The sequence below is a fragment of the Dryas octopetala genome, chromosome 3 (genome assembly GCF_963921425.1).
Source record: "Dryas octopetala chromosome 3, drDryOcto1.1, whole genome shotgun sequence".
In the NCBI taxonomy this organism is placed as follows: domain Eukaryota; kingdom Viridiplantae; phylum Streptophyta; class Magnoliopsida; order Rosales; family Rosaceae; genus Dryas; species Dryas octopetala.
This window is the reverse complement of record NC_141368.1, coordinates 3,240,386-3,266,099: the sequence shown is the minus strand read 5'-3', so window position 1 is coordinate 3,266,099 and position 25,714 is coordinate 3,240,386. Positions and strand designations below refer to the sequence as shown.

Here is a 25,714-nt window from a genome sequence, read left to right as displayed (position 1 = left end):
CTTGTTCTATTGGGGAAAATTTATTAGGGGTGGGCACGGTGCGGTTCGGCCCGGTTCACCCCCGAAACCGTGCGCCGCACCGGACGTTCTTATACGGTGCGGTTCGGTGCTAAAAATCGGAAAGAAAGGAGAAAAACCAAACCAAACCAAACCATTCAAAGTGCGGTGCGGTTCGGTTCGGTTTGGTTCTCCACTATGGTTCTGGGTTTAATGAGTTATTATTCATATTGGCATTTTTGGGGAGATTGAGATTTCGTTTGGGGTTTGGGCAAATTTGGGTTATAAGTTATAACTATATATAAGATTATATATAGCTATTATAGAGTAATGAGTATAGTATATATATAACTATATACTACTATAGTATATACTAGTATACTACTATAATTATATATTACTTATATAGTTATATATAACTATTGTAGTATGTATACAACTATATACTAAGTTACTAACTATATAGTTATATATAACTAACTATACTAAGTTTATATATAACTCTATATGTATAAAACATTATTATATATAGACTATAGACTATAAAGTATATAGAAATAGAATATACTAATTTTATTATATAAGATATAACTAAAATTATATACTAAAGCATTATTATATATATAATATTAAACTCATAGGGTTATATAAAATATATTTTAGGGTCAAAAATAAAAATGTATAAAATGTGTTTAAAAATGTATAAAATGTGTACAAAAATGTATAAAATGTGCATAAAAATATATAATTATATTTATAAAAAATGACACGGTTTGGTTTGGTTTGGTTCGGGTAAAATGAGCATGAAACCGGAACCGGAACCATCCATATACGGTTTGGTTCGGTTTTCTCTTACGGTGTTGACTTTTTGGTCAACTCGGTGTTTTTTCGGTTTTTTTACGGTTGGTTTGGTTCGGTGTTTCGGTGCGCCGGTTATTATGCCCACCCCTAAAATTTATTATTTACGTCCAGTATTTCCTATAACAAATAGGAGTTCCTAATTTTCTAAGTAATTCTTTCCTATTCCTAATCCGTTTAGGCTTTTTCTAAGACTTATATAAACACTATTGTGGTTGACTGATTATTATATACATTAAATTTTCAGTTTGTTATACAATTCAGCAAAAATTCCAAGAAAAGAGCTATGGGATTTGGGGAGGACTTAATCCAATGCATATTCTCGTGGTTACCAGCAAAATCTATTTATAGATTTACAACAGCTTGTAAATCATTGTCTGAGATTCCAACACAAGAGTTTTTTGCATCAAATCAAGCTCATAACTTGCAATTGAAGGATGACTCGGGATTCTTGATGTACAATGACTACGAGCTAGAATTCCATCCACTCCCAAGTGAAGAACTCTCCTCAGGTTTGCCTCCAAATTCGCTAAGATTTTTGAAAACTAAAAGAGTCTTGGCATCAAATAATGGACTCATAGTTTACCATAACACAAATAGTAGTCCAAATACTGAATTATTTATCTGCAACCCCGCAATGCAAATTTGGAAAGCCATTCCAACCCCACAAGATCAATCCGATGATGATCACATGCATAGCCAAGTTGTGCTTGAGTGCCATTCATATCCTGAAAATTACATGTTAGTTAACTTTGAGGAACCAAAAGAATGGGAGGAGAGCAACTATTTGGAATGCAAAATTTACTCACCAAAGGAGGGCATATGGAAGGAAAAAGAGAGATTATTTAAGGGTTCAAGAAATATTTGTTTTGATATGCCTGTGTATCTTAATGGGATTGTCCATTTTGTTTCAGATTGGAACCCTTATATCAAAAAGAGTTTATTCTATGGGCCATATATTGTTGCATATGATATCAACAAGGGTGAATCAAGAATGCTAAGACTACCTAAAGAGGCAAGAAAATGTGTACATGATAATATTTGCAAAATGGGTATCTTTAAGTGGGGAAGTAAAGAAAACACTTCGTTTCAATCAATTTGCTTGGTAAGGTTGAGAAATGATGTGTTCACTGCATGGGTCTTGGCAGACTACGATTCAAGATCATGGGTTCGAATTAAGAAAATCCGGGTTAAAGCAACAAAGTTGGCAGAGCATAACCCCATTATTGCAGGATTCACCGTCATGAATGGAAATTCTTTGATATTTGCAACAGAAAAGAATGTCTACATGTATGCTTTGATGGGTGACAAATATGGTCACATTGAAAAAGTTTGTGAGCATAAATGTGGTGGTCACGTTTGTTTCAATTCCTATTCTAACACCCTTCATCCACTTGGACTTGGTGCTGCACCATTGCCGGATGTCTAGAAAGCCCGCGAAGATGCCACGTACAGGACAATATGATGCAGATCCATTGTTAATTCTAGTAGTTTATTTTTATTTTCCAATTTAGATATCTTGTTAAGTCAAGTATCAGAAAATCGAACGGGGATGTATTCGTAATTTTATGGGTTTAATGTCATTTTGCTCCCCCGACTATGACACTTGTATCAGTTTGCTCCCCAGACTATTAATTTAGAAAAATAAGGACCTTGACTTTGTCAATTTAGCCAATTGAGGTTTTTTTGTCACTTTACACATTTTTTATCCAAATCTTTGAGGGCAAAATGGTCCCTTCCAATTAGATCTTATCATTTTTTTCTCATGCATAATTTTTCCTCTTTTATTTCTTGCTAAATTTTGCTTGATAAAGTGACCAAAAAACCTCAATTGGCTAAATTGACAAAGTCAAGGTCCTTATTTTTCTAAATTAATAGTCTGGGGAGCAAACTGATACAAGTGTCATAGTCTGGGGAGCAAAATGACATTAATCCCTAATTTTATCATCAATATTTCTTTGTCTGGATTATATCGTCTATTTTGAATAAAGAAGAAAAGGCGGGGGTTGTGGGTTGTGGGTGTTCCCACTAACCGTCAAAACCGTCACTTCTTGATAGTGGCATAAAAATCATGTGCTTTTCATATTAATCAGATGGCCAATGTTACTTAAGAACATGACAGATCAAGCATAATCAGGGTCCTCAAATGTCATTAATTTTGAGGCTTAATAATGGTCCCACTCAATTTAATCCGTTACCCAATCGATCTCTAATCCTAATGACATTGATAGATCCGAAGGCTAGCTTTTAGTTCATTTTGATGATTGTTCCATGGACCTCATGTGAGATGAGCCAAACCCAATATGCTACTACACATGAAAAAGTACTCAAATTCAAAAAGCCCTACACCATAATTTGATTCTCCAAGAAACCCAATGAATTTCCAAGAAAATTGATAGAAGGAAAAGGTATATGCATTTCCAGTAAGTAGTAGTTGAAGAAAATTGCAGAGTGTTGAAACATGGAAAGGCAAAATGATGGACCACTATACCTTAAGAAAGGGCCATGGACTGCTGAAGAAGATGAGGTACTTATAAATCATGTGAAAAAATGTGGTCCTAAAGATTGGAGCTCCATTCGATCCAAGGGACTATTGCCCCGAACTGGCAAATCATGCCGTCTTAGATGGGTTAATAAGCTTAGACCCAACTTGAAGACGTAAGCACTCAACACATCAAGCAAATCAACACTTAGTTCTTGTAATGTGTTTGCATGCAAAGAAAAAATTGGTCTTAGTTTTCTTTGAAGATCTGCAATGTTAAGTATGTTTTCTTTGTTGGATGAGGATGTTAAATCTTGTAACTTAATTGCTTGGTGGTTTTTGGGCAATCTAGAGTTGTGTTCTGTATGTTTTTGCTTAAGATCTATCTATGCTAACAAAAATATGTGAACTTTCTTGGGGTGTTGGTGGGATAACAAAGTGGATGCAAGTTTTCAGCAGAGGAGGAGAGGGTGGTGATACAATTGCAAGCACAATTTGGGAACAAATGGGCCAAGATTGCAACTTATCTGCCAGGCAGAACAGATAATGATGTGAAGAATTTCTGGAGCACTCGGCGAAAGAGGTTTGAGAGAATTTTGCAGAAATCGTCATCATCAGATTCTCAGAAAAACAAAGAGAAGATAGAGGTTAAGATGGAAAAGTTCTCAAATAAATACTGTTTTTTCTTCCAGAATTGTTTATTGAGTGTATTTACTATTTACTTGCAATTTTTAACAATTATGTATTTTCAGGTTCCTCCCGGATGCAGCTGTACATCATGCAGCAACTATGAATCTCACAAGTCCTTTTTGAATTCTGAAGAGTTCACCATGGTGGCCCTGCCAGATTTGGTGAAAGCAAACCTGCTAGAACTAGAAGATGTGGAAGCAGACCAACCCAGACTTGAGGCCACACCACTTGATATGATACCATCCATTGATTCCCCACCACACTACTCTTTCCCTCAGCTCCCTCAGCCCCAACTGGACCTCCCATTTTTACCAGAATGCAAGGAACTTGACCAAGACCCTATCATTCCTAACTTGTTGGACATGTTTGGGCAGGAGACTCCTGAATGTGAAAGTGGCCAGAAGTTCTTTAACAGGTTACCACCTCTTGGACTGGAGGACAATGCTCAAAGTAGCAAGCTTGAAGAAATCAAAGACCCTCTTTCCCCCAACATTTTGTTCGACGACTTCCCACCTGACATGCTTGATTATCTTGAAACACTAAGCTCGTCCAAGTTATAGATTATTGGGAGTTACTGCAGAGTGCCTTGTTTAACTGATATTTGCTGTGTTGATGACCTTGCTTTAAGACAGGGCATTATTGATGAATTTCTACTACACATTTGCTAGTTTGACATTCAAGAAATGAAGGAATTTCTAGTACAATTCCTCTGCTAAAGGCTGCATAATTTGAGAAAATTCTTGGGAAACAAAATAAAATAGAGAGTATATCATGTTATGAATACAAGATGTAGTGCGTTAGATTTGAGGAACCAGAAAGAACTCAACAGCATTCTGGATTGCCTGCAACTACAGTTATCATCAGCAATTCAGCATCATCATCAAATGAGAAACAGATAATTTTTAAGCCTCTGCAAAATTGAGCCCTCAGCCACATCAACATGCACATCCTTTTTTCTATAAATAGATATTTTCTTTTTAATTGTTGAACATCACAAAAATTATTTCTTTATACAATGTGTCGGTCCAATATAGACCTAATCTACTGTCAGCTGAATCCACCATAAACTCAGTATGAACTGATTAATCTTAAAAAATTTACATACTCCAATAATGATGCAGTAGCTCTTCCTAAAGTAAGAAAATAATGGCAAAATCAATCACACGCCAAATTTTGTATAAAGTATATTCACTTAAAAAGCTTATAGAAACTTAAATCCTAGCTTTTCACTGCTACAGACCAAAGCACAGTGATGACACAGTAGCTTCCTCTCCCCAAGCTTATTCATGGTTTCCCATAATCCAAATAGAAAGAAATTTGATTCCTCTTGGGATTGGCAAAGAATATAACATTTCCAACTTTGCAACCATCATCTTAACCTGATTTGATAATCAGTCTTGAATCATTATCAGTTGCACTGTCCAACTCAATCAGTCCCATGCTGTATGAGGAAACAAGCAATTTGTGTCATCTCCAGATTGTTACATTTGCATCTGTGAATATTGCATTGTGATGTTCCATGAGGCACTGAACAACCTCAATAGCGCCAAGGTCGATGGGCACACAATCATCCAAGGGAATGGAATCATCCATGTCCTCGCTTTCATCTGAATCCACAATAAAAAGATGTAAAGAATAAATAACTTCTTTAATAAACCATTGATATAACACATGCTTATTCACTATAATTTCTCTACAACAGGGATCATTTGCTATTAAACAGACAGATAGTGTTAATTTTTTTCATTCCACAATCCAGGTTCAAGATCCATTCAAAAACTTATTTTGAATGGAACCCAATTGAACCTTTTGAAGTTTTTTTTATATTTTTAATGTACCATACGTATTTATAGATTTTATGAAAAACCACTCACCAGCAAGCATGTCCCATGCACTATAAGTAGGCCCTGGATCCAAGTTCTTCTTGGAAGGGCCTTTTGATGGTTGACTCCAATATTTTCTAAATAGGTCTGGTGCCCTACCCTTCTGCCAAATTATAACAGGGGCCATCTCCATTGCAAGACTTTGGGTGTCCATCTGTACAAATTTAACTACTGAGTATGCTTACTTTCCACAACACACACACATTCACACAAGATAGGGACAGGGTGGAGAGAGAGGAGGGGGGGAGAGATAATATATATATATATATATAGAGAGAGAGAGAGAGAATGTTTCCTGCCTTGTTAAGAACTGACTTCTGGCTAATGCGGACCAGTAATGCAGTAATAAACTCCAGGGTCGTGTAGTTTACAGTAGGAAGTCTCTTCAGCATGTTTCTCATCGCATGTATGCTAGAACGAGCACCTTTGATCTCATTATAAAGGTCAAGCGTCGTTAGTGGCTCAGGAAGAGTAGCTAGGTAACATTTGACTAGAGCCGCTACATCTGCTGGATTTACACCCTCAGGTAATGATGCATTTGAATCTGATATAGGCAACATTACAAAATTAGACTAATGTCATCCAAATTGAACAACTCAGAGAACTCAGATCTAAAGAGAGAAAGAAAAAAGACACACACATGCCCGCACACTTTAGATACCTTGGTTGTATATTGAAACCAACTGTTGAATGACTTTTTTATCTCCCTCACCTTTAAATAGATATGGTGTGTTTAGTCCTAGAAACCAAAACAATGACAAACAAGTTAATCACGCTTGAAATGGAAATTACAGTACATGTATGTATATGTCAACATATATGCATGCCTACACATCAGAGCAGTATAGTTTCTTAAATTGCAGTACCTGATAATATGAGATAATCTGCACATCTGACCAAAATATGAGGAATGGGTCTGCTAGATTGTTGCCTTAGCACAGTAACTTCAAGTGGAACTCCAAAAACTACAAATGAAAATTAAACTATCACCATTCTTCCCAACATTAAAAGAAACCAACACGCTAATACACACTTTAATCATAACACGCAAACCACCAAACTATGGAGATGCAGAGGATCCACAATTTCACATTCTTCTTACACAAAAAATGCTGATTAATAAGAACCTGAGTCCTTTAAAAACAATTCTCAGCTACAAAATCCACCTTACAGCTATGAATCAAATACAATTTAGACGGAATCCCATGTGACAGAAGGTCTTCTATCATATTATTAGATGTCAAAGAAACAAATTTTCTGAATTGTTGAACAAAAAAAAAGCTTCCAAATTTTCCTCAATCCCAACTTCATGCATCAATACTAACTTTTATCCAGTATCTCAGCCTGTTCAAATTGATATTGTATATTTTCTTGCTTGTCTAAAAAGTTGATCCTAAAGGAAACCACACATAGGTCATTGGTGGAGAACTAACCTGACAGCTCAAACAAGCCATAAAATCCTCAACCCCCACTATACTCACCAATACTGACTGTAGTACAGTATCTCAGTTCCATCAAATTAAACATTAAATATCACATCTAGAAAGCTCTTTCTGAATATTTTAGTTAATTTTATGCTAGGAAAAATCCTCAAGTAACTTACCATCAGTGCTTGCAACACCCTGAAAATGAAAAAACAAGATAAGACTTTAAAAAAGTGTAGGAAAATAAATAAATAAATAAATAAAAGAAAGCCAGAAAGGTAGCAATTGTGTCAAAATTCCATACCTTCTGCCATCTTTCAATGTCACTCAAAATAGTTTTGCTTTTTTGTGCAGTCTTCTTTGCCACCTGAAAGAAAAATCACCATCTCAAAGGTATCAGTTATCGATCCAAAGGTTAGTTCAAGTTCCACATGAGTATATCTTGTAAAATTTTACTTTTATCTTTCTGGAATCCTGTAAATGAATTATGTACTTGAGCTGTGCCCCTTAGGTGTTTTTCAACAAATATCTTATTACTGATTAAAAAAAAAAAAAGTACTAATTGTGAGGGAAGTGATTGCTTTTTCCAAGATACTGCTGCACCAGACCAATATTGACCAGATAATGGAATAGAAACTCACCAACATTCCCAAATCCCTTGTTTTGTTTTTCCCATAGGCTAAAGATAATTAAGATCCAGTAGGCTACAGAATAGGGCTCAGAATTCTACTAAGTCAACAAAATCTAGCAAGGTAAGTTTTTATTATTTAGGCGTAACCACCATTCTGATATTTACACAATTGAAGAAAGGTAGCTTGAGACACCCAAATTGAGTTTTAAGTTTCATACTAACTGACAATCTGTATAAGCCTTAAGCAAGAAAATTGAGTATGAATTTTTATCACCTAATAAAGTTCTAGCAAACCTACCTCTTCAACTTTTGTCTTGCCAACAGAAACCTTGTCCTTTGTCTCCGACAAGCTCCTCCTAAACAATGTACCGGTTGTAGCAGCAGCAGTTATAAGACGCTCCTGCACAGCATGTCTTGTGGATGGCTGCTGAAGAAGCGCCCACCGACTTTTGACCATTGACCCAACTCGTTCTGCCATATCAGTGACATTAACTTTTGCATCCTTAGCGACCTCTTCAACAAATACTCCAGCCGATTGTCCAGCTTCTTTAAGCTTCACCCCTACATTAAAACTTAGTTAGCTAAAGTTATAACAACATTTTCTCTTAATATTTTTCTAAGACAACTGTGTAATCAAAAGGTACCTGAGGAAGAAAAGAAATCACTAGCCTTCTCTTGCCACCGAGGTGAGACGGCAGAAGGCATTGAACCAGTAGCAGAGACCATAATCAATTATAAAGAGCAGTTAAGCCTGTTTTGCAGTAGAGCCAGTAAAAAATATGTCAAAGACGGTAAAAACAAAAAAACTAGTTTGTGGAGGTTCTACTAATTCAAGAAGAAAATTACTATGTGAACAGAATGGTTTCTCTCTTTGGTTACACAAGAAAAAAAAGAGGTATTTATAAGAAAGGAATCAGCTTTGGATTTCACAGGCATACAAAATCAAGTTAAACTATAATCCACCAGAATATCAACCCCCCCCCCAAAAAAAAAAGAAAAGAAAAACCAAGGTCTCTCCCCTGTTCTTACTGAAAAATTGAAGTTCTAAACTCAACTAAGCCAATCAGCTTCAATTAATTCTATTTCATTGTCCCTTTTTCATCAACCTATCAAATTCTCGAAACCCACTTCTTTTCGGGTACAAATAAAAATTGAGCAAATAAAAATCAATAGCAACCTGATCAAAAACAAAACTTCAAAGGTTGACAAAAGAAAAAAGATAGTACCAATACGTGAAAGAAAATTTAGCTTCCAATAATTAAAAACAAATAAACCCTAGTCTTTAATTAATAATGAATTCAAGAAAATATTTTACCTCTTGTTGGGTTTGACGATCAAGGAAGTTGGAAGCTGAATGCAAATTCAAAAGGCTGAAAAGTGAAAATAGAAAATAGAAAAAGCCCTTTCATTCAAGAGAGAGAAAGTCAGTCATTCAATCTGGGAAGTTCAAAATCAGCCGCTTCTCTGCGATTGGACGGGCTGTTAGTTGGGTAGACTGGCCAATGGCGTGACGCCACGTCGGCGCCAACCTACGAATACGCGGACGAGGACCTGCGGCAACTCGGCAAGCGTGTGTTAGGGTTGGTCTGGAATCTGGAGGGTTATTCTTTAACAGTTTAACTGTTATAACCGTTATGTGCGCAGACCAAGGAATAAAATTTCGGGTTTCGAGGAAATTTCGATGGAAATTTCGATGGAAATTTCGACGGAAATTTCGAAGATTTTTAAATTTCGACAAAAATTCGACGGAAACGATGGAAATTATTATCAAAATACGGAAATTTTGAATGAAACTTCACAATATGTTTATTTAACATATTATCTACTACATTGATAAAAAACATTGAAAAAAACCAAATTATATGGTAGGTTTCATGTGATATGTGATGAATATAATGCGCGCTGGAGACAAATACTGTTAAATAAAATTAGTATAATGAATAAATGAAATTAGTATATTCTTTATACTTTATAATCTATACACTAAATCCTAATATTAAACTCTATATAGCCTAATTTTATACTCTATAATTTATACACTAAACCCTATATATTTTATAATGTATACTCTATATTGTTTAGAAAATTAGAATATAATATATGATATTAGAGTTTAGGCCTTTTAGGATATTTTAAATTATTTTTTTATATAAAAATATATTAGATTTAAAAACAACTAAACAAAACCCCAAAACGGCCAAACGAAACTCCAAACATTTTTTTTTCTTTCCAATTGCCAAAAGGCCCTAAACCCCAATCAATCCTAAATCTTTTTTTTTTTTTCTCTCCTTTTCTTTTATTTTCTTTTTTCTTTTTTTTTCTTTTTTCTTTTCTTTTCTTGTTTTCTTTTCTTTTTTTCTTTTTTTCTTTTCTTTTTTTCTTTTCCTTTCTTTTTTCTTTTTTTCCTTCTTTTCCTTTTTTTTTTCTTTCTTTCCTTCTTTTCCCATCTCCTTCCAGAAATATCAACTCCCTAAAATGGCCACATTTTATGTTGAGGAAATAAAGTAAGTGTAAAAAGAATGAAAGAAACATAGGTGGGGCCCCGAGCAATGAGAGTCGTTGGTTTGCGTGACTGTATTGTTAAATCAAATTGGTAAGAAGGCAGTCAGTATCTCGTCACTCTCTTTCTCTTGCTTTTGTTAAATCAAATTAAATCAAATTGGTCTCTTTCTTTGTGGCCCGTCCACAGTACCCAAGTACTCATCAGGCTCTTCCTTTTCCTTTCCTATTTCCTTCCTTTTCTCCCTGTAAGCCTTCATCCAGTGGCTATTCTCCTGTAAGTCTTCCTCCAGTGGCCATTCTCCCCGTAAGTCTTCATCCAGTGGCCACCTTCTCTCTCCATTTCCATTATTTCAGTTACCTTTTCTTTCTCTCTCCCTCTAACTCATCTAATCTCTTCTCTCTCCTCCCTCTCTTCTCTCCGCGCCGATCTCCTCTCCCCGGCGACGACAGGCGACAAGGCCGGCTCTCCTTTTTCTCCCGTCTCTTCCACTGGTCGCTGCCTCCTGTCTCAGTCGAAAATTTCGGGAAATTTCGAAATTTCGGCGAAATTTCGGCGAAATTTTTCGAAATATTTGTAATATAGTGTTAAAATTTCCATACCCTAAAAAATCGAAAATTTCGCCGAAAATTTCGAAATTTAACACCTTGGCGCAGACTGAGATTACCTCTCCACTGCCGCTATGTTAAATGAGATGGCAGTGGGGCCCGTGGTGCCTATGTGAAGGTGGGTCCCACGTTGTTACATTTTATGTCACATTTGCAATTTGCAAATATATAAATCAAAGGAATTATGTATTATGTAGTGGTTGATTGAATTTTATAATAGGATTATCGATGCGACACATTACGTTTGTCAACTATGTGGTACGCAAATTTTTTATTTAATTGGAGATGGTGAGACTATGTAGTAAGTTTCCTTGACAAATTATGATGAAATGTTGTGATGTTATTCTAGTTTGAAAATGTGGCATGTTCTTTGGTCAAAAAAGAAAATGTGGCATGTTAATAAAAAAATGTATAGAATATCTTATAATAACTACTTGAGTCATTGGAGTCCTTGGTTTTGTTATTCACGACAAAATGATTTAAATGATGATAGGAAGTAAATGGATTTTAAAAAAATTAAAAACATAGGGCACAAAAAAAAAAAAGAGAATTTAAGTGTAAATATTTTTCCATTATTCTGATACTCGAATATGAGATTTAAACTTTTACCTATCATTCCAATGTCATTTGAGTTAAAATTCGTGTGCAATTGAGGATAGATTGTTGCAAGTAAACAAATTTTACAACCGGTCATTCTGATAAAAATAATATGAAACTATTTTTTTTACGTGGAGAATACAGTATTTCTATATCCTAGTGTTTACTGTGAATTTGATGTTTAGTAAAATTACATCAAGGTGATTCCATCTTGGTGTCCTTGCTAAACTCCTCCCCCACAATTCTCCTCCAAAACCAGTGCTCCACCCACACCATTTCCATCTTCTCAATTGGCACATTTTTGGTCTCCGGCAAAAAAAAGTAGACAAATACAGTCATCACCATCACCCAACCCCCAAAAAAGAAGAAAATCCCAGACTTGAAGTGACAAAGCATTAGTAGAAAAGTCTGAGCAACAATGAAAGTGAACAAAAAGTTGACCACCACATTAATGCTTTGCCCAGCTGATCTAATCTCCAGAGGGAAAATCTCACTAGGAACCAACCATCCGAGAGGTCCCCAAGACCAACCAAACCCTGCTACATATATGCATATCAAAACCAGTACCAAATATGAATACCCTTTGCTCACTCCACCATGATCACCAAGTTGAGCTAACATTACACTTCCAACCATAATTTGTGACACCAACATTTGAATTCCCCCAACTATGAACAAAGCCCTTCTGCCAAATTTGTCTACTATAAGCATAGATATGAAGGTTGAGATTGTACCAACCACACCAGTCATGACAGCAGACAAGAGTGATGCACTTTCACCAAAGCCAATTGTTCGAAAAAGTATTGGGGCATAAAAGGCTATGACATTGATCCCTGTCACTTGCTGGAAAAATGGTATGGCTATTGCCATTACAAGTTGAGGCCTGTACTTTCTCTGTATGATTTTCTTGAAAGGGTGTTTGATGGTTTTTGATATGTTGTTTGCTTTGATCAGATCGTCGAGTTCTGCTTGGACATCATCTACGCCTCTGATGTGTTGCAACATTTTCTTGGCCGTTTGGTGGTCCTCGCTACGCTGAATTAGACTGTTGGGTGTTTCTGGAAGGAAAACTGCGCCAAGTGTTAACAATGTGGCTGGGACTGCAGCCATGGCTAGGGAGATTCGCCACCCCCAACCGCCTTTGATCTTTTGAGTCCCGTAGTTGATGAGGTTAGCTGAGAGAGCACCAATGCCAACACTGAATTGGAAGCCATTGCTGATTGCTCCTCTGTATCTTGGTAGTGCCATTTCTGAAAGATACAAAGGAACAGACTGCACAAACAAATAGATTATGTCATTAATTTTCAAGGAATCAATATAAGGAGCAAAATGTTGAAAGTGTTTGTTACTGAAATCAATATAAGGAGCAAAATGTAGTACCTGATTTGCAAAACCAACCCCAACACCAAGCAAGATGCGACCTAGGATTAGCATGTAGATGTTCAAAGCTGCACCGTTTAAAGCCGAACCAGCAAGGAATGCAGCACCTCCTGCAATGATTGAAGGCTTGCGCCCGAAAGCTCTAGTGACCATACTAGCAAAAAGGGAAGCTACAAGACCAGCTATGTAGAGTGAGGATGTGAAGGAGGTCAATAGTTCACTCTCAAATTTGCAGTAGTTGCTGATTTTTGTGTCTGATTTCATCCTAGTGTACACCTCTGGGAAGAACTTTTTGAGAAATGGCTCCATGGATGTCACTCCTCCTAATTAGTCATATAGTACTCTTAAAGCTTAGTGAAAGAATAAAAAAAGAAACTGTGCAAATTGTAGTATATATGATATGATTCAGACCTGAAATTCCAATATCATAGCCAAAAATAACACCTCCTGTGGCTGCCATCATACAAGAGAGGATCACAAATGGTGTCATCTTGCCATTGTATTGCCCACCTTCACTTGTTATCGCTAACCCAACTGCCATAGCTTCTTCCAAGCTCACACACAAGAGAGAGAGAGAGAGAGAGAGAGGAAAAGATAGACTGGAAGAGAGAATTCAAGGTTGTGACTTGTACAAGGATATTAGTAATGTATTATATTATAGCGGTCTTCCTTGACTGGTTGAGATCAGCATTGATGCAAATCTTAATTTGTGGGAATATTCAAAGCTAAATATCAAATCTTTTTTGGACTTCGTTGCAACTGCAGGCATAGTTGCAATCACTGTCACTATCAGACAGGTCATGCTACAAGTTCAAGCTGGACCAGTAATTCATCTTACTATATATTGTGTTTGAAGAAAGCCAGAGAAGCAGGTACTTCTTGGGATAAGGCTAGAATAAAAATTTCAATGAATGGATGGACACATAAAGAAATAAGCACATGTCCCACAAGTCACAACCACAATTATTGGAACAGAATCTCTTACTTTTCCACAGAAAAAGAGAAACATTGTAGGGAAAAGGTTAGGAAAGAAGGAAATAAGACTTAAAATGGTAAACATACTGCTGCAATATATTGAGGATGTTCATTATTCAACTTATATAACTTAGATGATTGCTTGATCAAAATTACTCTGTAATTAATCTTTCCATGCATATTTGTGTGTGTATTTCTATCTAACAAGCAAGAGAAATATACATTCTTTTGGATATTCTGTTCATCAATTCTTTCAGAAAGAACAACCATATCCATACTCGACCAGCAATTGTTGGGCGCCTTAGAAAAACTGGATAATTTGGTTTTGACTTAGCTACCAGGATATTATAATACCTTGACATTTGGAGAGAATGAAAAGTCACAAAATTGTGGTTTGCTTCTTCTCTGGCACAGTGGCACTTACTTTCCATAAGCACCAAAAGAGGATAAGACCTCATGTGTTCAGACCAAGATCACATTTTGACCATGTGATTTGTTTGGGCAAATAGCATGTGCATGATTCAAAATGAATTAAATATACAACATGATAGAAAAAAATTAAAAGAAATGAGACAAATTAATGCTAGTTTTCTGATATCAAGCACTTTTAACTTTTCAATAACAATACAAGATTTTCTTCTTGTGGGGGTTAGATGGGTTAACAACACAGTATCTACAGCTTACTATCCTCCCTCTCTTCTCCCACAATTCTCTTCCAAAACCAATGCTCTGTCCACACCTTATTCATCTTCTCAATAGGGATATTTGTAGTCTCAGGCAACAAGAGGTACACAAATGCAGTCATCACCACCACCCATCCCCCAAAAAAGAAGAAAATCCCAGACTTGAAGTGGCAAAGCATAGAGAGAAATGTTTGAGCAATACCAAAAGTGAACACAAAGTTCACTGCCACTGTAATGCTTTGCCCGGCCGATCGAATCTCCAATGGAAAAATTTCACTTGGAATCAGCCATCCTAGCGGCCCCCAAGACCACGCAAACCCAGCCACATATATGCATACAAAGATCAGAACCAAATATGCATAACCTTTGCTCACTCCACCAGTGTCACCAAGCTGAGCTGCCATAATGCTCCCTACTATAATTTGTGACACAAACATTTGAATACCCCCTATTGCAAACAAAGCCCTTCGGCCCAGTTTGTCCACCATAAGCATTGATATGAAGGTTGCGCTGGTACCCACCACTCCTGTGCTCAAGACTGCAGACAAGAGTGACATGGTTTCACTTAAACCAAATGTCCGAAAAAGTATTGGGGCATAAAAAGAGATGACATTGATTCCAGTCACTTGTTGAAAGAATGGTATAGCTATTGCCATAACAAGTTGAGGTCTATACTTTCTCTGTAAGATTTTCTTGAAAGGGTGATTGGTGGTTCTTGATTTCTCACTTGCTTTGATGAGATCGTCGAGCTCTTCTTGGACATCTTCAGTTCCTCGTGTGCGTTGTAACATTAACTTGGCCCTTTGGGGCTCATTGGTGCGTTGGATTAAGCTGTTGGGTGTTTCTGGCAGGAAAAGAGCACCGAGTGTTAGTATTGAGGCTGGGACTGCTGCCATGGCTAGTGAAATTCGCCATCCCCAGCCGCCCGTGACCTTTTCGGTGCCAAAGTTGATGAGGTTAGCTGAGAGCACTCCAATGCCGACACACAATTGGAAGCCAATGTTGATTGCTCCTCTGTATGTTGGTGGTGCCATTTCTGAGAGATAAAGTGGGACTGACTGCAATCATGTTTATTTTTGGAACCAAAGGTTAACACATTATCTGACCAAAAAAACGTTAACACGTTATATGAATTCAGAATATTGAGTTGGGTCACATTTTGTTGTCAAACTGTCCATCTCAACCATTGATCAGATGAATTTTGTTTTGTGTGGCCTAGATTGTCAAACAGCTAGCAAGAGAGCAATGAACATTACCCTATAAACTAATTTAAATAAATAGAAACAAAACCCATAAAATAGGGAGCAGAGTATGCTACCTGGTTTGCAAAGCCAACCCCAACACCAAGCAAGATGCGACCAAATATTAGCATGAAGACATTAACAGCTGCACCACCTATGGCCGAACCAGCGAGGAATGAGGCACCAGCTACAAGGATTGAAGGCTTTCGGCCGAAGACTCTGGTGACTGAAGAAGCAAAGAAGGAAGCTACAAGGCCAGCTACATATAGTGAAGATGTGAATGTGGTTAAAAGTTGGCTGTCAAATTTGCAGTAGTTGCTTGTTTTAGTGTCTTGTTTCATCTTGGTGTACACTTCTGGGAAGAACTTCTTGAGAAATGGTTCCATTGAAGTCACTCCACCTTCATGAACCATGAATGATGATCATTACTTGCATAATAAGTTGATGAATTTGTTCAAGAACTAATACAATATCAATAATATCAGTGTGTTAGTGTCTACTAGAGAAGAAGATTAAGCTGACTGACCTGAAATTCCAATATCATAGCCAAAAATAATGCCACCCATGGAAGCAATCATGCAAGATAGTACCACAAGTAGGGTCAACTTGCCATTGTAATGATGCCCATCTTGGCCTACTATTGCTAACCCTGCTGCCATGGCTGGCCTTCTTTCAAGCTAATGCACAAGAGAATATAGGGATTGGTATGATAGAGTTTCTAAGGATATAGATTGAGAACATAAAGGGATCAGCAGAGCAGTCATCCTTGACTGCTAGACATACCATCATTAAACTATGGCCTCAGTGTGGAATGTTCAAAGTTCAAACTGAAAAATCACTTAATTTTGGACTTCATTGGAGTACCAAAAAACAAAATGGTCCAATAAGAATAGAAACAAATTGGCATAGAAGACAAAGAAAATAGTCCAACAATAGCAATCACAAATCACAATGAATGAGTATGGATGGCTGCTATTATAAACAAGAGAGAATTGGCTGAGCTTTGACTCTGGGCTGGGCTTCTGTGTTCATGATACTCCTCCTTGTAGAACTGCTGGACTTGTCTAGTGTGGCCAGGCCCAGAGCAGTTGTAGTTTTTTGGGCTCTTAGCCACCATTATTCTAAGAAAAGAAAAGGAAGAGACCATAAGATACTAGTTCAAAAATATATATAAGATAATGCTATTCACACCGATCTCAAGCGGCGCCCCCAACAATGCCACATCTTTTTTTCTTTTCTTTTATTTTTTTTCCGTTTAATGAAAATTTAAGATTAAAAATGAGGACCAAATTGAAAACTTCGGAAAAAATATAAGCTCACAGCTATTTTTGGTGATTGAATTGAGAAATCTGAAAAATTAGTGAAAATGTATATTTTTTATAAACATTTTAGAGTTTTAGAATTTACAACTCTCCAGTAGTGCTTGAACTACATAATTCAAACATTACTTTTAAGGACTATATTTCTAAAACTTCAAAAAATAATTAAAAAGTATTTAATGAAAAAAATAAAGATTCATTAATTTTAATTACTAAATTTTAATAATTTTTTAGTTTAGATACCAAAATTAAATAGCATTTTAAATTAGGTACTAGTTGAAAAGTCAAACAAATTAATAAAGTAAAAGATATTAGCTAGAATTTACAAATATTACATCACATGCCACTACAATAAAAAAATAAATATAATATTACATCACAAATATTACATTAATTTATACTATATTGTATTAAAAAAAATCAATCTAGTCACAACTTAACTGTGACTGTCTTGGTAAATTGAAAGAGACAACTCACGTCACTATATTATATATTATTTTAAATAAAAGTATTGTTTTGACCTCTATTTATACTATATTGTACTATAATTTCTCTAAAAAAAATTTTAATTAAGTCACAATTTAGATGTAACTGTCGTTCAGTCACAACTAAATTTAAAGTTGTGAGTGTCGTACAGTCACAACTAAATGTGAAGTTAAGACTACATTAGCAAATTTTCAAGATTATATAAAAGTCTCAAGGGCAATTTTGTCAAAACTTTATAAATTTTAACTAACATTTATCATATGTGGGCCAAACGATAAAAATGTCAAATGAAAAAGGCTCAAATCAAATGAGCCAACATATTTGTGACCAAATCTAAAAAATTACATTTAAATTTGGTAGTTCAATTGAAATATTATATGCTTTTCATGTTATACCAAAAAATTATTGAGATTTGATATTTAATCTTAATTTTCTAAAAAAATAATAATTTTTAAAATTTTCTATTCAATTGGTGGATGTGAACAGGGTGTTAAATTTCCAAGTTTTCGGTGAAATTTCGCCGAAAATTTCGATTTTTGGGGGTGTCGAAATCGAAACCCATATTTGCTAAATTTTCGGGATGATTTCGTCGAAATTTCGGCGAAATTTTCGGCGGTGAGAATTTGAGATCTGGTTTTGGAGCTGGGTTTTTGTAGAAAAATGGAAAGGTGGCAAGGGGGAGATCGAGGGAGAAAGAGGGGTGGCGGCAGGGCGGCGGCTGGGGGAGATCGAGGGAGAGAGAGGCGACGGCAGGGGGAGATCGAGGGAGAGAGGCGAGGGCAGAGGGCGACGGGGCGAGGGCAGGGGGCGACGGGGAGACGATGGGGGGAGATGCAGAGAGAGAGAGAGATAGAGGATGAAGAAGAAATGAAGAAAACAGAGGGGAGTTGCTGGAGCCTCAGGAAAAAGAAAGGAAAGGGAAAGGAAGGAAATAAAAAGAAGAAATAAAAAGAAATAAAAAGAAAAGGAAGGAAAAAAAAAGAAGGAAAAAAAAATTAAAAAAATTAAAAAGAGAAAAAAATTAAAAGGTTTAGGGTTGATTAGGGTTTGGGCCCTTTGAGTTAATTGTGAAGAAAAAAAATAGTATGGGGTTTCGTTTGTCCGTTTTGGAGTTTCGTTTAGTTCTTTTTAAACCCTAAACTATTAAACTATAATATATTTTTATATAAAAAATAATTTAAAGTATCCTAAAGGGCTTAAACCCTAGTATCATATATCATATCCTAAACAATATAAAATATAGATTATAAAATATATAAGGTTTAGTGTATATATTATAGAGTATAGATAATATACTAATTTCATTTTATACTAATTTTATTTAACAGTATTTGTCTCCAGCGTGCATTATATTTATCTTATATCATATGAAACCTACTATATAATTTGATTTCTTCAATATTTTTTATCAATTTAGTAGATAATATGATAAATAAACATATGGTAAAGTTTCATTCAAAATTTCCGTATTTTGATATCAATTTTCATCATTTCCGTCAAATTTTTGTTAAATTTTAAAAATTTTCGAAATTTCGATGGAAATTTCCTCAAAACTCGAAATTTTATTCTTTGAATGTGAATAACAAATAACATAAACCAAACCAACAAGATTGTCAGATAAAAAAAAAAAAAAAAAAAACGGAGCCTAACCAGCAATTAGTTCTTAGTGGGACCAATGGAGTGGAAGAAAGGCCAAAAGCCTAAACAACGCAGAAACAAAAGACTAACAGACAAAGCTCAAACCCAAGCAAAAGCCGAAACAGCCCAACAACAATATTACGGAAACCCGGCAAACAAACAGAAAAACCTGCCGCAAACACTTGAAAATTTGAAGAAAAAAAAAAACTTGGCAACATAGAAAAAATTATGGTTAAATATAAAAATGATCCACGAACTTTACAGTGAATCTCAATTTGATTTATTAACTATAAAAAGTGTCAATTTGGTTCACGAACTTTCTAAGTTGTATCAAACCAGTACAAATGTTAATTTTCATCAAAAAATTAACAGAATTGATCACATGAAAATGTGATGAACAGACTAAAATGCCTTTAAAAATGTACTCACTTGTTGTGCACATGACCAGTTTTCGTTAAATTTTTCAATGAAAGTTAACATTTGTACTGTTTTGGTACAACTTGAAAAGTTCGTAGACCAAATTGACACTTTTTATAGTTAGTAGACCAAATTGAGATTCACTGTAAAATTCGTTGACCATTTTTGTATTTAACCTAAAAAATTATGTGTAATCGTAAAACTATGTGAGTGTGATTAATTTATTTAAATTATAACATGTGTATAATTTTAAAAATATTATTTAAAATTTAAAAATTTAGATAATAATAATTGTATATATGAATTAAATAAATTAAACACACTATCACATAGTATTATGTTAATTTATAACAATTTTTTCACGAGGAATGCAAGAAACACAAAAGGAAGCAGAAATCAAAAGGTCAACACTTTTGAGGACCTCTTAACAAAACCGAAAGCTTCATTGACCCAACTTAACTTGAATATTTTTATTTAAATTATTTTCATCTTTTTTCTAAAAGTTAAATTTTAATAATTAGGAAGATTATCTTCTACATATAACAATCTGCATAAAACCCAAAATGATAGATTCAGTGGGTGAGATTTCTTTCTCAATAGCATTTTTAAATGCTTCCATCACGGCATAACAGTCACTAGAAATATAATCTTCAATTTGTATATAATGGGCAAGTCTAATGTGGTTGAAATTATGGCCAATGGATCTATGATTTTTTGAAAATGGCATCCAATCTCGATGGAAATTGTAACGACCGATAACCACCATCAACGGCTGAATCCATGGAATTTTGTGTATGATCAAACACAAGATGTTAAAATCCAAGATCATCAAGGACCCTACTCCACCGACACACTTTCTTTTCGATTAGATATTATTATTACTATATTGATAATTTATGGCTGAGCCATACATAATACTAATGTTACCAACGCAAGCCATGCATGCATGCAAATTAGTCAAGAATAACTGCTTGATTATCAATTATTGTATATCATTTAGTCAGCTCAGTTATCATTTCTGGGTTTAATTTGGCATTTGGGTCAATTGAAAACAGTAATTCATATGAAAATCTGCTCAACTTTTTTTTTTGAAGTCAATAAAAACCCCCCACCACATAGACTCAACCCATATATCGTGGGTCTTGATTTAAAATCCTCCCTTGAAGAAGTGCATGTAAAAACCATTTTTTATTTTATTCATTTTGACAAAGTAACTAGAAGAAAAAAAATGTTGATATTTATGTGCGGAGCATATGACCCAGCAACTGCATATGGAGACCTCGAGCTAGCTAGAAATATAAATTATAGCTTTAACAATAACTGTTAATGGAGTTCAAACTTCCCAAAAAGTTATAAACTTGACATTGGGTTACTGGTGATCACACCCATATATCAAACGAGTTGATATATTTAATTAGCAATTTTGTCAGTAAATATGGTACGTACATATTGATTACTCTATTATTAAAAGCCATATGCATGTTACTTACACACTATAGTCTATAATACCGATTATAAAAATAGGTGGACGTACGTGGATCGATAGCAACAGGGCACATGGTTTTCCACTATAAATACAAGTTAGTTTTTAACACTACAAAATTAAGTATACACTCTAAACTAGCTAGTACACTCAGTACCACTCACAGTGCAGCCAACCATGCCCACTACTCTTCAGCTCCCCAGCTTGGCTGGTTTAAGCACTACCCTTTTGTACTTAATAACTGTATTTTGCTACTTATTTGAGCTTTGCTTTTCTTTTAATCCCAAGTTGTCAACCACTGCCACCCATTGGAACTCTGCTGGAGCTACGTGGTATGGTAGTCCTGATGGTGCTGGAAGTGATGGTAATTAATATTGATATGCGCATGCATGTGTGTCTATATATATATATATATATAATCACAGATTAATTTTGGTAATTAACCAGTAAGTTATATATAATAATACTAATGCTAATTAATGCAGGAGGGTCTTGTGGGTATGGAAATTTAGTGTCACAACCTCCATTCTCTTCCATGGTTACTGGAATAGGCCCCTCTCTGTACAAATCAGGCAAGGAATGTGGAGCTTGCTATCTGGTATATAATATCTCTGGTTTTTCACTTTTTTGTCGCATTAACCCTGAATAAAAAGGTTGAATTGTTGTCTTCCTCCTGCTTTCTTAATTTATTCATTTTCTTTAAATATATTCTTTATAGTAGCCAACATTGATGACATGAAATTAACTTTGGTGTTTGTACCAACATATGTTCTTCAAAGCTAGTAGTATATACAAGATTGGTCCATTAATTTCAGGTCAAATGCACCGAACACAAAGCTTGTTCGGGCAAACCAGTGAGGGTGGTCATCACAGACTTTTGCCCTGGAGGGCCTTGTGCGTCCGGACCTGCACATTTCGACCTCAGTGGAACTGCATTTGGTGCCATGGCACTTCCCGGTCAAAGCAAAACACTACGCGATGCAGGAGTATTGCAAATTCAATTTTCACGGTAACACTCTTTTTACAATTGCCAAAAATGTATGGTCCAAATTCGAAAGCATAACATGCCAGATATTTGATAATTAAGAAAATGTTACTTCTAATAAAATGTACATTTTGACTGTGACTAGCTAGCATATACGTTATACTAATCTTGGCCACAATTAATTTGTGTTTTCCCCAGTGTGGCATGTGATTATTCAGGACAAACCATAGCATTCCACGTGGACGCAGGTTCAAACTCGTACTACTTTGCTGCTGTGATTGAATTTGAAGAGGGAGATGGTGATCTTTCTCAGGTTGAGTTGAAGGAGACTTCCTCATCATCAGACAGTGGTGGTAATGAATGGCGTGTCATGCAACAATCATGGGGTGCAGTGTGGAAACTGGATGCAGGGGCACAATTACATCCTCCATTGTCAATTAGGTTGACATCCGAGTACTCAGGCCAGACCTTACTCGCCAACAATGTGATTCCAAAAGGGTGGTCACCTGGTGCCACTTACAGATCCTTGGTCAATTTTCTATAACCAACTCCTGAAATAATAGGATACAGGTTATAGAATATGAGCCAGGGAAAAATTAATAGCATATATAAAAGCAGAATTTACGAAGCAATTAGTGTGATCAAATTCTTCAATTCTATGAAGATAATATCATATATGGCAGAAATCAGCAGTTTGTAATCTATAAATTATATATATATATATATATATATATTAGGAGTGCTCTAAAATTAACTAATTAGTAAATTAATATGAAACTAACCATACTTTTGGGCCCACCACATAACTAATCTCATAATCCAAACAGTCAATTTTTTAGGTCATACTTCAAAAATCATCATTGTAAAAAATCAACTATATTAGAAATCATTTAGTCATCTAATTGTGATAAAATAAATAGATGATCACAGTTTTCGATAAAAACATATAAATAATTGTTATCATAATCAAATGGCTAAATGACTTCCGATTTTAGAGATTTTTTATAGAGATGATCTTTGAAGTAGGGCCTAAAAAATAAATTGTTCGGATTTTAAGATTACATTGTGCAATGAGCCCAACATGGTGATTAGCTTTGTATTAACTTGCTAACCAGTTATTTTAGAACATTTATATATATATATATATATATAAAGTTCATGGACTCATGGGAAAAGTTACTCAAAAACTGTTTGAAGAGAACATGAGATCAAAATTGGACTAGAAATCAATCTTGGCTGAGGTGTATCTAAATATTTTAAGAAATAAATTTTGCCCAATTATTGAACTAAAAAAAATGAAGCAAAACCTGGGGTGTAGGGAATTGTAGCAGCCTTGTAAACTCCTTTGCCGAAGTATACATCAATGAAATTAATCCCAATGGCCTTGTTCTTCACACGAATCCCACCGTCCTTAGGCTATCCTATTTCCACATCTTCCCATTTCAAGACAAATATAAGTAAAATGACAATGATATGAAGGCATTGGCATAATGACTAATCAGTGTCAAAGAAGTATAGATGCAATAGTGCTTGCTTAAAACAGAGGATTTATTATTGGGATTAATCCTGAGAAAACTCTGTAACAAAAAATAAAGAAAAGAAGAGGAAAACTCTGTAATTGCATTACCCTTGATTCATAGTGTTCATGACAAGAGTTGGGCCATTGAGGAACACTTCTTCTCCTCTTTCAGAGTCGATTGATCGGCTCTGAAATTATTGTTAATATGTAACTCTTATTAATATGTGACAAAGCTCCCATCACGTTAACCAATAAAATTTCCAACAGCCCTTTCACTTTCCTAATCAAATAAGGAAATTATTGTTGTCTATGCGCTTGAGCTCAATAAGGATATTTCTTATGTCTCTGAATCAAATCAGGATTACAGTATCTTTTTTTTTTTAGTCTACTTGTATATTAAATTTACTTATTTCACACTTTTCCTAATTCCCCAAGTTAAGACATAGCACCTTGTTATGTACAAGACATCAATCGAGAGAATTCCTATGACCAACATCAAAAACATATCACCAGTATGACAAATCGTTCATTGTTTGATATTCCAATTCATATCTTAGTCACAATTCCAAAGAGTCTCATTATTAGATCTTGTTCGCTTTGCTGCTACATCCAAAGCTTGAAAACTATAAAGTATGACTTGGGAAGCGTCAATACATGATTTGAAATGTCACTAGATACAATGTAAAATACACTAAAGGTATAAACATTTTAAAAGCCTTGAGATACGAACTAAAATTTAAAGAACGACTTAAAAAACTCTAGGGTATGATTTGGGAAGCGTCAAAACATGACTTGAAATGTCACTAGGTACAATTTTAAATGCACCAATTGTATAAACATTTAAAATATCTCGAGGTATGAATTGAAATCCTGAAGGAACGACTTGAGATGCCATAAGGAACGACTTGAGAAACTCTAGGGTATGACTTGGTAAGCGTCAAAACATGACTTGAAATGTCACTATGTACAATTTGAAATACACCAAGGGTATAAACATTAAAAATACTTCGAGGTATGAACTGAAATTCTAAAGAAACGACTTTGGATGCCCTAAGGAACGACTTGAGATATCCTAAGGAACGACTTGAGAAACTCTAGAGTATGACTTGGGAAGCGATAAAACATGACGTGGAATGTCACTAGGTACAATTTGAAATGCACAAAGGGTATAAACATTTAAAATTTCTCGATGTACGAACATAAATTCTCAAGGAACGACTTGGGATGCCCTAAGGAACGACTTGAAATGCCTTAAGAAACAACTTGAAATGCCTTAAGGAATGACTTGAAAAACACTAGGGTATGACTTGGAATATCACTAGATACAATTTGAAATACATCAAGGGTATAAACATTTAAAATATATCGAGTTACAAACTGAAATTCCAAATGAACGACTTGTCATGAATTGAAATTTCAGTTCGTAACTAAAGTAATTTTAAATGTTTATACCCTTGGTGCATTTCAAATTGTACCTGGTGACATTCCAAGTCATGTTTTAATGCTTCCCAAGTCACACCTTAGAGGTTCTCAAGTCGTTTCTTGAGAATTTTAGTTTGTACCTCGAGGGACTTTAAATGTTTATACCCTTAGTGCATTTCAAATTGTATCTAGTGACATTCCAAGTCATGTTTTGACGGTTCCCAAGTGATACCCTAGAGTTTCTTAAGTCGTTCCTTAGGGAATCTTAAGTCGTTCCTTGAGAAACTCAGTTCGTACATTTAGGTATTTTAAATGTTTATACCCTTAGTGCATTTGAAATTGTACCTAGTGACATTTCAAGTCATGTTTTGACGCTTCCCAAGTCATACCTTAGAGTTTCTCAAGTTGTTCCTTAGGCCATCTTAAGTCGTTCCTTGAAAATTTTAATTTCTAACTCGAGGGATTTAAAAGTTTATACCCTTAGTGCATTTCAAAT

At 35.3% G+C, this 25,714-nt stretch overlaps 6 protein-coding genes across 6 annotated transcripts; 3 read left to right on the top strand and 3 right to left on the bottom strand.

Moving 5' to 3' along the window:
• Positions 1-1,141: 1,141 nt before the first annotated feature.
• LOC147289628 (F-box protein At5g49610-like) lies at positions 1,142-2,284 on the top strand. The gene has a single exon (XM_086234859.1). It carries the CDS (start codon positions 1,142-1,144, stop codon positions 2,282-2,284), a length of 1,143 nt encoding a protein of 380 aa, XP_086090985.1.
• Positions 2,285-3,316: 1,032 nt separating this feature from the next.
• On the top strand, positions 3,317-4,672 carry LOC147289627 (transcription factor DUO1-like). Its single transcript, XM_086238527.1, has 3 exons — positions 3,317-3,513; positions 3,777-3,998; positions 4,122-4,672. The coding sequence occupies exons 1-3, from the start codon at positions 3,317-3,319 to the stop codon at positions 4,585-4,587; spliced, it is 885 nt and encodes a 294-aa protein (XP_086094653.1). The 3' UTR covers positions 4,588-4,672.
• A 281-nt stretch (positions 4,673-4,953) lies between these two features.
• On the bottom strand, positions 4,954-9,559 carry LOC147289626 (small G protein family protein / RhoGAP family protein). The gene is made up of 10 exons (XM_086235683.1): positions 9,281-9,559; positions 8,610-8,716; positions 8,264-8,526; positions 7,639-7,701; positions 7,514-7,532; positions 6,777-6,875; positions 6,572-6,649; positions 6,210-6,454; positions 5,902-6,064; positions 4,954-5,634 (listed from the first exon to the last, which is right to left on the bottom strand). The coding sequence occupies exons 2-10, from the start codon at positions 8,689-8,691 to the stop codon at positions 5,495-5,497; spliced, it is 1,152 nt and encodes a 383-aa protein (XP_086091809.1). The 5' UTR covers positions 8,692-8,716; positions 9,281-9,559; the 3' UTR covers positions 4,954-5,494.
• A 2,146-nt stretch (positions 9,560-11,705) lies between these two features.
• On the bottom strand, positions 11,706-14,495 carry LOC147289625 (hexose carrier protein HEX6-like). Its single transcript, XM_086234653.1, has 3 exons — positions 13,462-14,495; positions 13,051-13,373; positions 11,706-12,942 (listed from the first exon to the last, which is right to left on the bottom strand). Exons 1-3 carry the CDS (start codon positions 13,589-13,591, stop codon positions 11,866-11,868), a joined length of 1,530 nt encoding a protein of 509 aa, XP_086090779.1. The 5' UTR covers positions 13,592-14,495; the 3' UTR covers positions 11,706-11,865.
• Positions 14,496-14,593: 98 nt separating this feature from the next.
• On the bottom strand, positions 14,594-16,722 carry LOC147289624 (hexose carrier protein HEX6-like). The gene is made up of 3 exons (XM_086234654.1): positions 16,476-16,722; positions 16,027-16,349; positions 14,594-15,766 (listed from the first exon to the last, which is right to left on the bottom strand). The coding sequence occupies exons 1-3, from the start codon at positions 16,606-16,608 to the stop codon at positions 14,699-14,701; spliced, it is 1,524 nt and encodes a 507-aa protein (XP_086090780.1). The 5' UTR covers positions 16,609-16,722; the 3' UTR covers positions 14,594-14,698.
• Positions 16,723-21,469: 4,747 nt separating this feature from the next.
• LOC147289623 (expansin-B18-like) lies at positions 21,470-22,821 on the top strand. Its single transcript, XM_086238150.1, has 4 exons — positions 21,470-21,656; positions 21,778-21,890; positions 22,108-22,301; positions 22,476-22,821. Exons 1-4 carry the CDS (start codon positions 21,470-21,472, stop codon positions 22,819-22,821), a joined length of 840 nt encoding a protein of 279 aa, XP_086094276.1.
• The last annotated feature ends 2,893 nt before the right edge of the window (positions 22,822-25,714 follow it).

Coding starts and splice junctions, on each gene's coding strand:
- LOC147289625 (XM_086234653.1), bottom strand. CDS start 13,591: ATGGCAGTTGGGTTAGCGATAACAAGTGAAGGTGGGCAATACAATGGC. Junction 13,374..13,461: donor CTATGATATTGGAATTTCAG/GTCTGAATCATA, acceptor ATGACTAATTAG/GAGGAGTGACATCCATGGAG. Junction 12,943..13,050: donor GGGTTGGTTTTGCAAATCAG/GTACTACATTTT, acceptor TTGTTTGTGCAG/TCTGTTCCTTTGTATCTTTC.
- LOC147289628 (XM_086234859.1), top strand. CDS start 1,142: ATGGGATTTGGGGAGGACTTAATCCAATGCATATTCTCGTGGTTACCA.
- LOC147289626 (XM_086235683.1), bottom strand. CDS start 8,691: ATGGTCTCTGCTACTGGTTCAATGCCTTCTGCCGTCTCACCTCGGTGG. Junction 7,702..8,263: donor GCAAGACAAAAGTTGAAGAG/GTAGGTTTGCTA, acceptor TTTTTCTTTCAG/GTGGCAAAGAAGACTGCACA. Junction 6,650..6,776: donor AGATTATCTCATATTATCAG/GTACTGCAATTT, acceptor TTTGGTTTCTAG/GACTAAACACACCATATCTA.
- LOC147289624 (XM_086234654.1), bottom strand. CDS start 16,608: ATGGCAGCAGGGTTAGCAATAGTAGGCCAAGATGGGCATCATTACAAT. Junction 16,350..16,475: donor CTATGATATTGGAATTTCAG/GTCAGTCAGCTT, acceptor TGGTTCATGAAG/GTGGAGTGACTTCAATGGAA. Junction 15,767..16,026: donor GGGTTGGCTTTGCAAACCAG/GTAGCATACTCT, acceptor ACATGATTGCAG/TCAGTCCCACTTTATCTCTC.
- LOC147289623 (XM_086238150.1), top strand. CDS start 21,470: ATGCCCACTACTCTTCAGCTCCCCAGCTTGGCTGGTTTAAGCACTACC. Junction 21,657..21,777: donor TGATGGTGCTGGAAGTGATG/GTAATTAATATT, acceptor TAATTAATGCAG/GAGGGTCTTGTGGGTATGGA. Junction 21,891..22,107: donor AATGTGGAGCTTGCTATCTG/GTATATAATATC, acceptor CATTAATTTCAG/GTCAAATGCACCGAACACAA.
- LOC147289627 (XM_086238527.1), top strand. CDS start 3,317: ATGGAAAGGCAAAATGATGGACCACTATACCTTAAGAAAGGGCCATGG. Junction 3,514..3,776: donor CTTAGACCCAACTTGAAGAC/GTAAGCACTCAA, acceptor GGGATAACAAAG/TGGATGCAAGTTTTCAGCAG. Junction 3,999..4,121: donor ATAGAGGTTAAGATGGAAAA/GTTCTCAAATAA, acceptor TACATCATGCAG/CAACTATGAATCTCACAAGT.